Source organism: Larus michahellis, chromosome 4 (genome assembly GCF_964199755.1).
Source record: "Larus michahellis chromosome 4, bLarMic1.1, whole genome shotgun sequence".
Lineage (NCBI taxonomy): Eukaryota > Metazoa > Chordata > Aves > Charadriiformes > Laridae > Larus > Larus michahellis.
This window is the reverse complement of record NC_133899.1, coordinates 21,773,913-21,788,458: the sequence shown is the minus strand read 5'-3', so window position 1 is coordinate 21,788,458 and position 14,546 is coordinate 21,773,913. Positions and strand designations below refer to the sequence as shown.

The 14,546-nt window shown below is 59.3% G+C and overlaps 1 protein-coding gene across 1 annotated transcript; it reads right to left on the bottom strand.

The window, feature by feature from the left end:
- Nucleotides 1–807: 807 nt before the first annotated feature.
- On the bottom strand, nt 808–7,673 carry CALB2 (calbindin 2). Its single transcript, XM_074586885.1, has 11 exons — nt 7,506–7,673; nt 4,363–4,439; nt 4,080–4,169; nt 3,830–3,910; nt 2,959–3,015; nt 2,781–2,858; nt 2,577–2,632; nt 2,331–2,370; nt 2,151–2,204; nt 1,886–1,957; nt 808–1,220 (listed from the first exon to the last, which is right to left on the bottom strand). The coding sequence occupies exons 1-11, from the start codon at nt 7,594–7,596 to the stop codon at nt 1,104–1,106; spliced, it is 813 nt and encodes a 270-aa protein (XP_074442986.1). The 5' UTR covers nt 7,597–7,673; the 3' UTR covers nt 808–1,103.
- Between the last annotated feature and the right edge of the window lie 6,873 nt (nt 7,674–14,546).

Below are 14,546 nucleotides of genomic sequence, written 5' to 3'. Positions count from 1 at the left end.
CCTTGACTGGGAAGCGGTGGGCTGTACTGGGATATGAAGGACTTGACTGGGATGCTGTGGGCCACACCGGGCTGTACTGGTCCATCTTGTACCAGGCTGTACTGGGGCGTACTGGGATGTAGAGGACTGTGCTGCACCATACTAGGCTGGTGCTTCGTTGTATAGGGCTATACAGCACCGTATGGGACCATACAGGTCTGTACAAGGTGGTATTGGGCCATACTGGGCTGTACTGGGCTATACTGGGTTGTACTTGGCCATATGGAGGCATACAGGGCTGTATTGGGCCATACTGGGCTATACAGGGTTGTACTGGTCTGTACGTAGCCATTTAGGACTGCATTGAGCCATACTGGGCTGTACAGGGTTGTGCTGAACCATACTGGGCCATATAGGACTGTATTGCGCCATACTGGGATGTATAGGGTTGTCCGGGGCCAGATTGGGCTGTACAGGATTGTACTGGGCCATACTGGATTATACCAGGCTGTACATGGCCATATAGGACTGCACTGCACGATACTGGTCTGTACTGAGCCATACTGGGCTGTATAGGGCTGTACTGGGCCATACTAGGCTGTACTTGGCCATACAGGACCCTACTGCATTATTCTGGGCTATACAGGGCTGAACTGGGCCATACTGGGCAGTAGAGGGGCTGTCCCATCCCCCCCCCATACCCCCCACCCACGCCTGCACCCTGTTCCCACCAACACCCGTGGCAGGGGTGGGGGGGGGGCTCATCTTGAAGCCAGCACCTCCAGGGAGTCACTGGGAGTAACTGGGAGTAACTGGGAGGGCCTCCGGTCTAGCAGTACTCCACTTTATTTGTAAACTCTTCTTTGGTAAACGATAAAAACTCAAGACTAAATGAACGAAAATGAACACCCCCCCAAAAAAAAATTATATATAATTAAACCAACCAGGCGGATGGGGGCAAAAAAAATAAAGAGTTTTTCCCCCCAAAGTGGGATTTTAACCATCTATAGCAAACTCAAGAGCTGCTGGGGGGGCAGCTGGGTGCTCCAGCAGTTGGGTGCTCCCCCGTTGTGCTCGTTTTTGGGGAGGAAGAGGCGGAAACGTTGGGCGCGGGAGGGGGGGTCCTACATGGGGGGCTCGTTGCAGAGGACGATCTCCAGTTCCTTGCGGTAGAGTTTGCCCCCGTCGGAGAGGTTCATGATGCTCTTCCTGTAGTTGGTGAGCTGCTGGATGTTCATCTCCTGCAAGGAATGGGGTGGGGGGGGTGGGGGCAGGCTGGGAACCCCGTTTCTCCCTGGGGGGGACCCCCAAGCTGGGACATCCCCCTGCAGCTCCCCCCATGGGGACACAGGGTTGGCATCTGGACCAGCATGTCTCCTGGTCCCCATGGAGCAGGGACACAGGGGGTGGAAGATGCTGCTGGGAGAGGGGAGGAGGCATGGGGGGGGGGGGTTGGGGTTGGGGGGATCTAGGGGGGGCTGAATACCCCATTTCTCCCTAGGGGGCACCCCCAGGCTGGGACACCCCCCCACCAGCTCTCCCATGGGGGCATCTGGACCAGCATCTCTCCTGGTCCCCAGGACAATGGGGCCATGTAGGGTGGAGGATGCTGCTGGGAGAGGGAAGGAGGCATGGGGGGGCCTGGAGGGGGCTAGGTACCCCATTTCATCCTGGGGGGTACCCCCAGGCTGGGTTCCCCCCTGTCCCAGCTCCCCCATGGGGACACAGGGTTGGCATCTGGACCAGCATCTCCCCTGGTCCCCAGGACAAGGGGGACATGTAGGGTGGAGGATGCTGCTGGGAGAGAGGAGGAGGCATCGGGGGGGTGGGGGGGAGGGGGAGGCCAGGGTTGGGGGGGAGGCCCAGGCTCCGTCCCCCCCCGCCTGCCCTTCTCTTCCCCACTTACTTTCTTATTCTTCTCGTACAGGTCTTTCAAAAGCGCGTCCAGCTCGTTCTCGTCAATGAAGCCGCTTCCATCCTGGATAACGAGGAGGCACATCCGCAGGGGAGGAAGGACAAGAGCCAGGGCACCCCCCCGATCTGACTCCAGCGCCCCCAGAGCCAGACCAGGGCGGGGAACTGACCCAACCAAAACCAGGTAGTTTGGGATTTGGGCTTTTTTTGGGGGAGTTGTATTTATTTGGGGCAGTTTCTGTGCCGCGGCTCCCTACCTTGTCGTAGAAGGTGAAGATGGCGTTGAACTCCTCGGAGGACAGCTTCATCCCCTAGGCAGGGCAAGGGACACCACCGCGTGAGGGAGGGGACAGAGCCAGGCAACAGGAATGTTTTGCTTTTGGTTTTGTTTTGGTTTTGTTTGGTTTTTTTTTTATAAATTATCATTTTTGTTTTACCTGAAACTTCAGAAGGAAGTTTTCTTGCACAGGCAAAAGTCTGGAAAAAGAGAAGGGCAGGGATGAGCGGGAAGCAGCTGGGAAAAGACACTTTTTTTTTTTTTTTTAATTCAAAAATGACTTTTTGCTCAGAAAGAAAAGCAAATTAAAGAGGAAAACAGTTTTTCTCGGAAGCTGGAGCAGACTCTTCCCAGATGGGAGCGTTTCGGGTTGTCTTGTCCCCCTCCTCGCCACCCGTGTCCTTACCGGGACATCTCCGAGAGGCCCAGCTTCCCATCGCCGTTCATGTCGAACATCCGCAGCTGCGGGACACAAGCGGCACCCGGTCACCCATTGCCTCCTCCTCCCTCCCACCCGCCAGGGGGTGGCAGGACCCCCTGGGAAGGGGACATGTCCTGCCCTGGGGGGGGGGTAGACCATGGTCCCCCAGGACCCGGAGGTCCCACTTACGATGGTCTGCGTGTACTCCTGCAGCTTGGGCTCGTCGTAGGGCCGGTTCGCCTTCTTCAGCAGGTCCGACAAGAAGCCCTGGAAGGAGAGGGCATGGCTGGGCTGTCCCCGTGTCCCCGGCGGGGACGTCCCACCCTTGGGGGACCTGTCCCAGCCCACCCCTGTGCCCGTCACCCACCTTGAGCTCGTTGGCTTCGATGTAGCCGCTGCGGTCCGTGTCGTACCTGCGCCAAGCCTGCAAAGCAGCCCACCCACATTAGCGTGGGCTGGCACCCCCCATCCCCTCCACCGACACGCGTGTGTCCCCATGTCCCCCTGCCCGCAGCATTCCCCAGCCCCCCCCCCAGCTCCGATCCCGGCTCATGGTGGCCCCAGCGGTGCCACCCGCTGTCCCTTGGGGCTGGATGCTTTTGTTCAGCCCCGTGCCAGGAGTTCAAGCGCCATTTTCCTCACCCTGCCACGCGAGGCCAGGCTTTAATATTTAATTACCTCCCCCAATTAAACAATAGCACCCACTTACCCCCACCTCATGCCACAGGGCGCTCATCTTTCAGCCATCGCCTCCACCTTGGTTTAATTTTCCAAGCGCAAGCTCTGTCCCCCCCTCCCCTGGGATGCTGCGCGTCCCCCTCCACCCCCAGACGCGTTTCGGTCCCCATCGGCGATTTGTCCCCCCCGCCGTGGATGGGTGTCACCCCGTTCAAGGGCACGGTGAGGTTTTGGGGTGGCGTCTGCTTCAGCACATCCCTAAAACGCCCCCCCTGGATGGGGGAATTTACAGAAAGGCTCCAAATCCCCGCAGCTCACCTCGCCTGGAGACCGGGATGAGGTGCCCGAGGAGCGCTGAGGACTGGGAAAACTCACCACGCTCCCGCTCTCCCCCACCAACCCCAGCACCAGCCACACCAGGACGTCCCACCTCGCTTCTTTCCCGATGCCGAGGCAAAGCCAAGAGTTTGGGGGAGACCCGAGGCGGGGGTTTGGGCAATGCCAGCTCCCAGTTGTTTCTCCGGGGTGGAGCCAGGCACTGGGGACCGAATCCTGCTCACCTCCATGAACTCCGAGCTGGAGCCCACGTGCTGGCGGAAACACAGCAGGAAATTCTCCTCCGTGGGCAGGATCTGGGCCAGCTGCGGGGAACACGAGCATCAGGGGGGAACACGAGCCTCCCGGGGCGGGGGAGGACCTCGAACATCCCGAGAGGAAGCACCTTGAGCATCCCGGGGGAGGGGGAACCAGGAACATCCCAGGGGGAGGACCATGAGCATCCCAGGTGTCCGCGGGGCCAGCACCACTCACCTCCGCCATCTCGATTTTGCCATCTGCGTTTTTATCGTACTTGTGCATGAACTCCTTCATCTTGTCACCCAAGTTGTCATTCTTGGAGTCCTGCCGGCAAGGAGAGGGGATGGGACCATATACCCCACCTCCCCGTACCAGTGCACCCCCCCCCCCACTTCCCTCCCGGAGGCGCCCTGGTCCCGCTCGCTCGTCGGTGCCATTCCCAACGCTGATATGGGCCTGAACCCTCGGGCAGGAGGGAACGGGCGAAGGAAGGAGCAAAACCAGGAGAGGCCCTTACCACACCCGCCCCCTTCCTCGCGCTTTCCAGCTCCTGGAAGAAGTTTTCCAGCTCTTTGCCTTCGATGTAGCCATTTCCTGGGGAAGGAAAAAATGCCATTAAACCCCCCACCCCCGTCTCAGAGGGCGGGATGCTCCCCGGGATGCAGCGCTTGTCCCCCTCCGCATGGGGACACGGCTCCCAGGCGACCGTGGCAGCAAAGAAATGCCAATGAGTGTTACGCAAACCCGAATTTGCGGAGAGCCGGAGACCCGCTCTGTGTTGTCGCAGGGGGCTTTGTCCCCATCCCCGTCGCAGGGGACTTTGTCCCCGTCCCGGTGTTTGCCGCATTTTCAGCATCTGATGCTGTAACCGGGTGGTTTAATTCAATCTCTCCTTCCTGAGCATCCCCTAACCAGGGCTGCGACCGCTGCAGGGGGCCAGCCAGGGCAAACAGGGAGCAGGGACATGGCACCCGGCACAGCATCACCCCCCCGGCCTGGGGTCAGCCCCCCAGGCAGGTCTCCCGAGGTGGCCAGGGGCTCAGGAAAGTCCCTGTCCCACGTGCCGTCCCCCCCCGCCCTCGCTGCTGATATCTGTGCCGAGATGTGGGTCCTACGGAACCCAGGGTATCCACAGCTCTTCCCTGCTCACGGGATGCTCGGCGGCAGGACCCACGGCTCAGCCAGGACCCCACCAGCCATCGCTCCCTCCGCAGTGGCCCTTGGTGGCTTCGAGGAGGCAACCGGCTGCAGGGGACCGCAGTGAGGACATCAGCTCCTCAGCCCTGCCACCACCCTGATAGAAATCCTCCCTCCTGCCAACATCTGGGCACAGCTGGGGAACGCAGCCCCCAGGGAGCTTCCCCACGGGCATCCCCCCCAAACCCCCTCCCCATTTCAGCCTCTGGAGGCTCGGAGCACAGCGCCCTGCTCTGTGCCACCTCCGGCAGCATCACCCCTGGGCTCCCCGGCAGCGTCTCCTCCCCGCTACGAGGCAGAGGCTGGGAATAACCCATCCACATCCCAGCTGGAAGCGCCCGGGAAAGTCCCAGGGCACCTTCCTCATTGATGGCCCCATCCCAAGGGAGGAGCAGCATCTCTGCCCCTCCACGGGGGGCTCAGGCGATGGCGGGGGTGCGGGTGTGAACCGCCGAGGGACTTGGTTTTCCACTCCCTTTCCCAGGGGCTTTGGTTTTGCGGGCGCGGGAGAGCTCCAAGCTCCTTTGAATTCAGTTGGAAAAAAAAACCAAACATCATCAACAGTTTTGAGCCGGGAAAAAGAATAACGCCAAGAAAAGGCCGGTCGCTTGGTTTTCCCCAAGCGGCAGCTTGGACAGGTCTGATCCGTGTCCACAGCACGGCGGGGTGCGGAGCAGCATGGAAAATCCCCTCCGGAGAGACACGGCCGGTCCGTGCAGCTGCACCTCGGAGCCTCCCTGCACTGTGGAGCCACGGGACAACCGTGGCTGGCAAAGCGAGGATGTCAAAGACACCCAAGGGGACATCTCTGGGGCCCGAGGAGCCGTAAGGGGGAGTGGGTGAAAGCCCTGTCGGGGGGGTGTAAGCGCAGAGAAGAGCTTGGGTGAGACAGCCCTGTCTGGGTCCCTCCATCGCCCTGCGGCCCCGTCTGTGTCCCTCCATCGCCCCGCGCCCATCGGCCGAGCACCGTCCTCATCAAGGCCACCATCTCCCCTGCCGTCCGAGCCCCTCCTTGGCTGGGTGCCTGCCGTGCCGCAGCCTTGCCCTGCCCGGGGGCGGCGGGCCAAACTGGATCCCTGCCTGCCTCGGTGTTTGGGAGATGACGGAGCGCATCCAAGGGCGCAGCGGGACGCGCTGCCGGAATGCAGTTGGATGCCCGCGGCAGGAGCTGCCTACTCCCGCCGGGGTGCCACCGTCCCACCTTCCCCAGCCCCTCAGCTGCTCCGGCGCTAGCTCCAGCGGTCACCGGGAAAGCCGTGCCCGTGTCCCCTGGGGCTGCAGGAGGGGACCCGATGGCACGGGCAGGAGGGCACCCAGCGCTGGCAGAGCTTTGGCTCCAGCAGCGCAGCTGGGGACACTGCGTGACACAGTTCCCAGAAGGGTTTTGGTCCCCAAACCTCCCCTGGGGGACAGGAGACCCGGGGAAGGACAGGAGCTTTCCGCTGGGCTGCTGTCCCCCGTGGGCTGAGCCTCCTTCTCTGCACCACGGCGCTGAAATAAACTATTTTCCCACCAAAACGATGCTGTTTTTTTGCATTCCCTCCCCCCGCCCCCTTTTTTCGGGCTGGACGTAATAGGGAGCAGGGGTGGCATGCCCAGCTGTGGCTCTGTGGGGAGGTGACATCCCCATTGGGGACACAGCTGCTGCCACAGCATCCCCGAGGAGAGGTTTTAGGGGGCTAGGGAGCAGGCGGGGGGGGATGGAGGGGGGGGCCCTTCCTCACCCCCGCTCTGGGCAAGGGACACCCCCTTCTGTCACCCCTCCACCTCCAGGGTAAGGGGGTGGCCCTGGGGGCCAGGCTGGTGGCAACGAGACAACACCTCCAGGCAGCCCAGGTGCCAAGCATGGGCCACCGTGGAGGCAGGGGGGGACGGAGGGGGCTGATGGTGGGCACTGGGCAAGGGTTTCTCGGGGCGGGGGGACCACACCGGGGAGGGCAGGACCCCCCGGCCAGCACCCAGAAGTGACACCAGTCCTGAGCGACCCTCGGGGGGGGGAACCAACGAAGGAGACGCGGGGGTCAACATCCCAGAGGCTGGGGAGGGGGGTCCTGGGCGGGGGGGGGGGGGGGCAGTGCTGGATGCTTCCCATCCTTTCCCGACGGGGAGGTCCTGGAGGGGAGGGGGCGATCGTCCCCTCGATCCTGGAGCTCCCCCCGACGGGGCTCTCCATCATCCCGGGGCTCTCCATCATCCCGGGGGGCTCTCCATCGCCCCGGGGAGGATGTCCATCGCCTCGGGGCGGGGGGGGGGGGTCTCCATCACCCCCGGGCTGCGGTGGCGGAGGCTCTACCTCCTCCTCCGGGCTCCCCTCGACGGGATGTCCGGGGACTCTCCACGGTCGTCGTCCCCCCCCTCCCGCCCCACGCTCCCGGGGATGCTCAGCCCGGTGCCCTCCCCGCCGGTTTCGGGACGGGTGCGCGTGTGCGTGTCACGGCGGGTCCCCCGCGCCCCGGGACTGACCGTCCGCGTCGAAGTGTCGCCAGACGTCGAGGAACTGGGAGGCGGTGAGCTCGGCCAGGTGGAGGTGCGGGGCCTGCTGCGGGCCGGCCATCTCCCGCTGCCGCCGCCGCCGCCGCTGCCACCGCCGCCCGCCCGCCGCCGCCTTTTATACCCGCCGCCGCCGGCGCCCCACCCCCCGCCGCCGCCAGGGGGCGCCCCTGCCCCGGGACACCGGGCGGGCACCGGTGTCGGGGGGGGGGCGGGCAGCGGGACACAGGCACCGCCGTGGCGGGAGGGGGGACGGGACAGGGACATGGGGACACCCGGACACCAGCACCGCCACTGGGGCGGGCACCGGGACACCGGGACATGGGAACATCGGGGCCGGCGGGGGCAGCACTGAGCACTGCGGGGGGCAGCTCGCACCACTTGTCCCTGTCTTGTCATCTACCCCTGCCCTATGTCACTTACCCCTGGCCTACGTCACCTGCCCTGCTTGATGCCACCTTCCCCTGCCCCATCACCTCCCCCTGCCCTATGTCACCTGCCCTGCACGATGTCACCTACTCCTGCCCCGTGCCACCTACCCTTGCCCTATGTCACCCCCCTGGCCCCTTGTCACCTCCCCCTGCCCTATGTCACCTGCCCTGCACGATGTCACCTACCCCTGCCCTATGTCCCCTACCCCTGCCCCGTGCCACCTACCTTTGCCCTATGTCACCCCCCTGGCCCCTTGTCACCTACCCCTGCCCCATGCCACCTACCCTTGCCCTATGTCACCTGCCCTGCACGATGTCATTTGCCCCTGCCCCATGACACCTTCCCCTGCCCCAGGTCATCTACCTCTGCCCTGTGCCACCTACCCCTGCCCCATCACCTATCCTTGTCCTATGTCACCTACCCCTGTCCTGTGCCACCTACCCCTGCCCCATCCCACCTACCCCTGTCCTATGTCACCTACCTCTGCCCCATGTCATCTACTGCTGCCCCTTGCCACCTACCCTTGCCCCGTGTCACTTACCCTGTGCCACCCCCTGCCCCTTGTCACCTACCCCTGTCCTGACACTTAGCCCTGCCTTGTCCCCCTGCCACCTCCTCCTGCCTGTCACTCCATCCCTTCCGCGAGTCCCTGCATCCCTTCCTGTGCCACCCAGCCCTCGTCTACATCACCCAGCCCCACTGTCACTGCGTCTGTGCATCTTGTCACTGTCCCCCTGCCTCGCTGGGCTTCTGATGGCAGCTCATGACTTGCTGTTCTCGGCAGGAGGAGCAGGACGGAGGCAGCCCCAGTGCCACCGAGGGACCGTGCCATGGCCGCAGTGGCACTGTCACCCGTGACCCATGGCTGGGGACATGAAACCTGGACACCGCTCCCCTCTTTTGGAGGAAAAACCAGGGAACCCTGGGATCAAGGCTTCTCCATCCCTGCTGGAGGGGGTCTCCTCGGAGGGCCGGGAGCAATGCTCGGCCCAAAAAGGGACGTTTCTCCCCCCTTCTCCCCTTGCCGCCCGCTGGCTCCTCAGGGGATTTCCTTTTCCCAAGTTTTCCCAAACAGCAGGGAAATTTCCAGGCCCAAACAAACAGCCCCACGTGGGGTTTGTCACTGGCTCCAGTGCAGCCTGCCCAGGGGAAGCGTTGCCATGGCTACGGGGATGGGGGGGGAAATATAATTCAGCTCCAGCGAGAAGGCTTGGCCGATAGAAGTGCTTAATTAAAGATGAGAAGAAAGCTGGAAAGTTCAGCCGTGCGCAGAGCAGGGACGCAATCGGCAGCAGGCAGCTGCGGGGAGTTATCCGGGGGACTGCCCATCCTGGCTGCCGCTTGTTTTTGTCTCTCGGCTGGAAGAAAAGGGGGTCAAGGTGCTCCCCCCAAAAATCACAGAGCCCGCAGCCCCTTTGGGAGCAGGCGTGGGGACTGGGAGATGGCCCCAAGCCTGGCTTTAGCACCGTGGGGAGCCGGGGCAGGGCAGGAGGCCAGATTCCGGAGCTTGGGAAGGGAGATGCTGCACCAGCATCCCATGCGGAGAGCCAGGCTGGGATGCAGAGCTGTGGGATGACCTCCTCCTCCTCCTTCTCACTGCACAACGCAGCCTCTGAGCATGCGTGGGGACACTAAGGGGTGTCAATTCACATTGCCTGGGGTCTGGCGTGGACATGAGTCCCAAAAAAGCCTCCTTTTCCCATTATTGGAGCACAATTTTCCCCGGCGGAGCCCATTGCTTTTCCATCCCCCTCCTTCCAGAGCAAAGTTTTCCTGGGGGGCTGAGAGCGGACCCCCGCTGCCTCACCAGGGCTGGGTTTAGGGATGTGTCCCTGGGCTGGGGGGGAAAAGGGGCACTGGGGAACATCGAGTCTGTCACTGGTGGTCTGAGGGTGCATCTGATCCACTGCTGGGCCACCATCTGCTCCACGGGGAGCTCTGGGTCAACAGCCCAGTGCTGTCACACTGCTTCAGGACCCCAACCAGGAAGAGCCAAGGCTGCTCCAAGGTGGCACCTGGGAGCACAATTTGGGCTCAAGGCAGTGCCCCAAACCCGCTCCCCGCCATCCCTGGGGAAATGCTTCCTCGAGCTGCTCCTGCAAAGCCCCCGAAGGGGCAAGAAGGGCTCGTTGCTCCAGAATTGGTTTGCTTAAGATGGAGAGAGAGTTTTAGAGAGCAGGCTGTGAAGCGTCGGGGTGGTAGCTCTGTTTAAAGCCATCTCCCAGCACAGGTGTCCGGGCTCCGGGCATGGCAGGAGAAGACATCCCCTCTGCAGGAGAAGAAGCTGGATGGTCCCCTCCAGCCTTCACCCACATCCCGGCTCTTAAATCAACTTCTCTCTGAAAGCGGGGTCAGATTTTGGAAATATCAGCCCATCTCCCTGTTTCCAGAGTCAGACCCCCAGGACCATCCCACCGCCACGACCCACGTCTCTCCCCCGCGCTCCGCACACTCAGCCTGCCAGGGAGGAGCTTAATTCTTTCCAGCGTATAAAATCCTTGTGGGGAAGACCTAAAGCTTTTTTGGGGAAAAAAAAACCCCAAACAAACATCCAACAAGCCAGCATAGCAGAAACTCCTTAATTCAACCACAGGTTTTCAGTAAAGAGAAACGTCTGAGGGGATGTTGGTAACTTGAAGGCAAAGCATGTGTTGAGCTGAGAGAGGTAGTGTGTTTTTTAAAAAAAAAAAAAAAGCTTTTTCCATTTACTTTTACTTGGAAGGGAGTGCAAATGGTGAACCTGACGTAAAAGAAAGAGTCTGGGAAACCGAGCCTTGGGAAGCAAAGGGGATGGAGCCCACAACCAGGGCCATGGGGGGAGGTTGGGGGGTTGTTTCCTCAGCTGACAGCAGAGATCTCCGCTTAAAAACTCATGGTATGATCCAGCCGAGGGTTGCGTCAGAGATCGCGACATCAGGCTTTCACACGAACCACGCAAGAGGGCATGGAGGTAACATCTCCATCTTCTCCAGGGGACTGCAGCCCGCGCAGGTGGGCTTATAAATACTTAAACTTATCAACGCTTATAAACACTTAAAGGGTGGGTGTCAGGAGGATGGGGCCAGGCTCTTCTCAGTGGTGCCCAGCGACAGGACAAGGAGTAACAGGCACAAACTTGAACGTGGGAAGTTCCACCTAAACACGAGGAGGAACTTCTTTCCTGTGAGGGTGGCAGAGCCCTGGCACAGGCTGCCCAGAGAGGTGGTGGAGTCTCCGTCTCTGGAGACATTCCAACCCTGCCTGGACGCGTTCCTGTGCCACCTGCTGTGGGTGACCCTGCTCTGGCAGGGGGTTGGACGGGATGATCTCCAGAGGTCCCTTCCAACCCCTGCCAGTCTGTGATTCTGTGGCATTCACCTTCCAGCCAGCACCCTCAGCTCATCGCTAAGCAACACTCTGACAAAGCCAGGACCAGGCAAGGCAATTCAGGGGTTTCTTTTTCTCCTGGCTAACTTTTAGCCTTTCATGCATCTTCCAGCTCGTCCCCGTGACCACAGAAGCCCCTGGTTCAGAAGCAGAGAAGCAGCACAGAGTACAGGAGCAAAAGGAAGCTGAGGTTGTGTTACTATCTACTCATTTGAGCCATGGACCTTGCCAGAAAGCACTCAGAGCACCAAATAAACAGTACGGGATTTGGTGAGCAGCATCAAGGAAACCATGTCCTGCCTCCAGCATGGACAACTTGTCGCACCGGTACCACCACAGCCTAGGCCCATGTCCTTCATCACACCAAAGCTTAGTTGAGGACCTTTGGTTCTTGATAATTTTTTTCCGCAAGAGTTGCCCAGCAAACAAAAATGCCCTTTTCAGGACCACAGCAGGCTTTATTTCCTCCCAGATTTTTCCCACATCTTTCCCCCCCCCCCAGCTTCCCTCAGCCTTTTGAAACTCATCAGCAATAAAAAAAGAAATATATTGGATTAAAAAGTATCTCCCAAACCAGACAAATCCACTCATTAATTGCATTCCCCCTCTCTCCCCCAAAGCATGAGCAAGATCCCTCCCGAAGTCCCCAAGGCATTTTCCCCCGTCTTGTCCTATACAGGGACAAAAAAAAAATCATAGAATCATAGAGTCACAGAATGTTTCAGGTTGGAAGGGACCTTAAAGCCCACCCAGTGCCACCCCCTGCCCTGGGCAGGGACACCTCCCACCACACCACGTTGCTCCAAGCCCCGTCCAGCCTGGCCTTGAACCCCTCCAGGGATGGGGCAGCCACAGCTTCTCTGGGCAACCTGGGCCAGGGGCTCACCACCCTCACAGCAAACAATTTCTTCCTCAGATCTCACCTAAATCTCCCCTCTTCCAGTTTAAACCCCTTCCCCCTCATCCCATGGCTCCCCTCCCTGCTCCAGAGTCCCTCTCCCCAGCTTTCCTGGAGCTCCTTTAGGGACTGGCAGGATGTTCACGCAGAGTTTGAGACATCCAGGTCAACTTTGGGCAGCAGAGAGAATAGCCCCCAACTGTTAGAGGGCTCAAATGCTATTTAGAAAATATTTCTTTACAAATAGGCATAACTTCAGGTTAAATTTTAAGTTGAATATGTGTTTGGATACAAGTGCACGGTACGGGTCTGACGCTCTGCCTCTGGTACAGCTGGAGAGGAGGGGACCCAGGAGGTGCCGCCGAGCTTCTCACCATCTCCAGCCTGGCTTGAGAAGTACCAGCCCAACAGTGGGATTTTGGGGCTGCTTCCCTTCCCATTGCAGTCCAGCCTGGCTCCGATTAATTAACGGAGCCTGCCGAAATCCCAGCCTTAGCTACTCTGGCTGCTCTCTAGCTACAGCCGGCTGCACAGCTGTCTCCCACTCACGCTTGAGAGACTTTGTATTTACCAAGTATTAATTAGATGAATGTGAAGCACCATTTTCTAGGCAGGGGAAAATTATCTGCTCTCTCTCTGCCCCTGTAACAAGCCCATATTGGGACCAGTCTGAAAAGGGAGCAGGTAGAAGTGGTTCCTTCTTGCTCTGCACAGCTGCCACTTTTCATATTTCACTGCTTCTGCTGCCAGCCTTGATGAGCACTTCACTCCTGCCAGACCTGAAAAGGCAACAACCTCGTGGAAGGAGCTGGAGCCTCTCTCCCTTTGCCTATTGCCACCAGAGCCGGTCCCCAAGACCATCTCCACAGTCAGAGCCAACAAGAGGAAAGAGCTGCTGTCTCAGAGGGCTCCTCCAAGTGCCAGGAGCTGCTGAACAAGTGTCTTGGCCAGTAGGATGCAGGCAATGAACTTCCCCTTTCCAGAAGCCCTCAAAACTGGATGGATATCCAGGCTGGAGAGATGTTTGTCAGGACCGACCACAGATAATCCTGCCCAGGAGAAAAGAGGATGGGGTGTCCACTCCAAGATGTCTCCTACGCCTGAAGAGCTACCATTTCATGGAAAACACGCACGGCACAACTCTGTTCCTCCTGGTGGCAACATCTGCACCCTTAATGATACAGCAGTTGACGCCACTAATTGCAGCATGAAGGGCTTCAAGCAAACACCCATCCGGAGAAAAACTCATCAGGCCACATCATCCTTTTGCGCCCAGAGCTGAATAAATGTCACAGAAGGCTGAAGGCCGCACCGGAAGGCAAGTGTCAATGGTAAACAATTGATCAGCTAAATTTAGGAAGGCAGATCGGGAGCTCTCTGTGACCAGTTGGGTGTCTTCAGCTCAGACCAGTGTGTCAACCAAAAACATTTAGCTATGACAGCGATGGGCTTTATGGAGAACTCCAAGATAAATGAAGGGAAAAGGTTACCTAATAATTACAGTCACTGTTTCACATCCAGCTGCATCCGCAGCTCAGCTTGACCTTTGGGGAACAATGAATAATGCACCATTCTGGTGAACAGCCACCCTTCCTTGATAGACCATCGGCACGCTGGTAGAGGAAAGCATGGTGGCCTCTCCTGTTTGTCCTCTACTCACTGCTAGGCTCAATTTCTTCATGTAAGAGGACCAGGGAAGTCCGAATCATACCATGCCTGTTCCAAAATAATTGCCACTGTAATTTCACATCACTAAACTCCACAAACCATTGGTGCTCTAACATCTGCTGCAGGGAGCGCAGCAGAGCAAAACTGGGGTGAAACACTGGGGTCAAACTGTGATCTGCCTTTCTTAGGACACCAAAAAGGTAACCAGTCTCCAGTGCAAGTGGCTCAAGCTGCTGATCTCCAAGACATCCACAGACAGAATGAATAAAACCAGGCAGAGCTGGACCTGGATCCTCTTTCCAGCTTGACCACTTCTACTCCGTGCATGGACAAGTTACACCTTGTACCTGAGCTCCACTTTTGCCCCCTTAAAACGGGGCAAGAGCGATTCAAGGCTGGAAACAGGGCAGGGAGGTGTGTGGGGGGTTGTTGGGGGCCTGCTACATCATAGCGAACAGCTACTGAGCTCTGTGGCTGGTCATGAGGAGCCAAGAAGTGAGCAAAGAGAGGGATTTCCGGGGAGACCTTTGGGAGCGGTAAGGCAACACAACCGCGTGCTGAGGATGCAGTGGTTTTCTAAGCTGTAGAGAAAAAAAAAAATCAATCTGCCTGCTCTGCAGCATTGCTTCTTCCAGATGGATCTCATCTTT

What these genes read in the sequence shown, in the direction of transcription:
- CALB2 (XM_074586885.1), bottom strand. Translation starts at nt 7,596, where the DNA reads ATGGCCGGCCCGCAGCAGGCCCCGCACCTCCACCTGGCCGAGCTCACC. An exon ending in CCAGCTCGGAGTTCATGGAG is followed by an intron (nt 3,016 to 3,829) that starts GTGAGCAGGATT and finishes GCTGCTTTGCAG; the next exon opens with GCTTGGCGCAGGTACGACAC. An exon ending in GGCCTCTCGGAGATGTCCCG is followed by an intron (nt 2,371 to 2,576) that starts GTAAGGACACGG and finishes CTCTTTTTCCAG; the next exon opens with ACTTTTGCCTGTGCAAGAAA.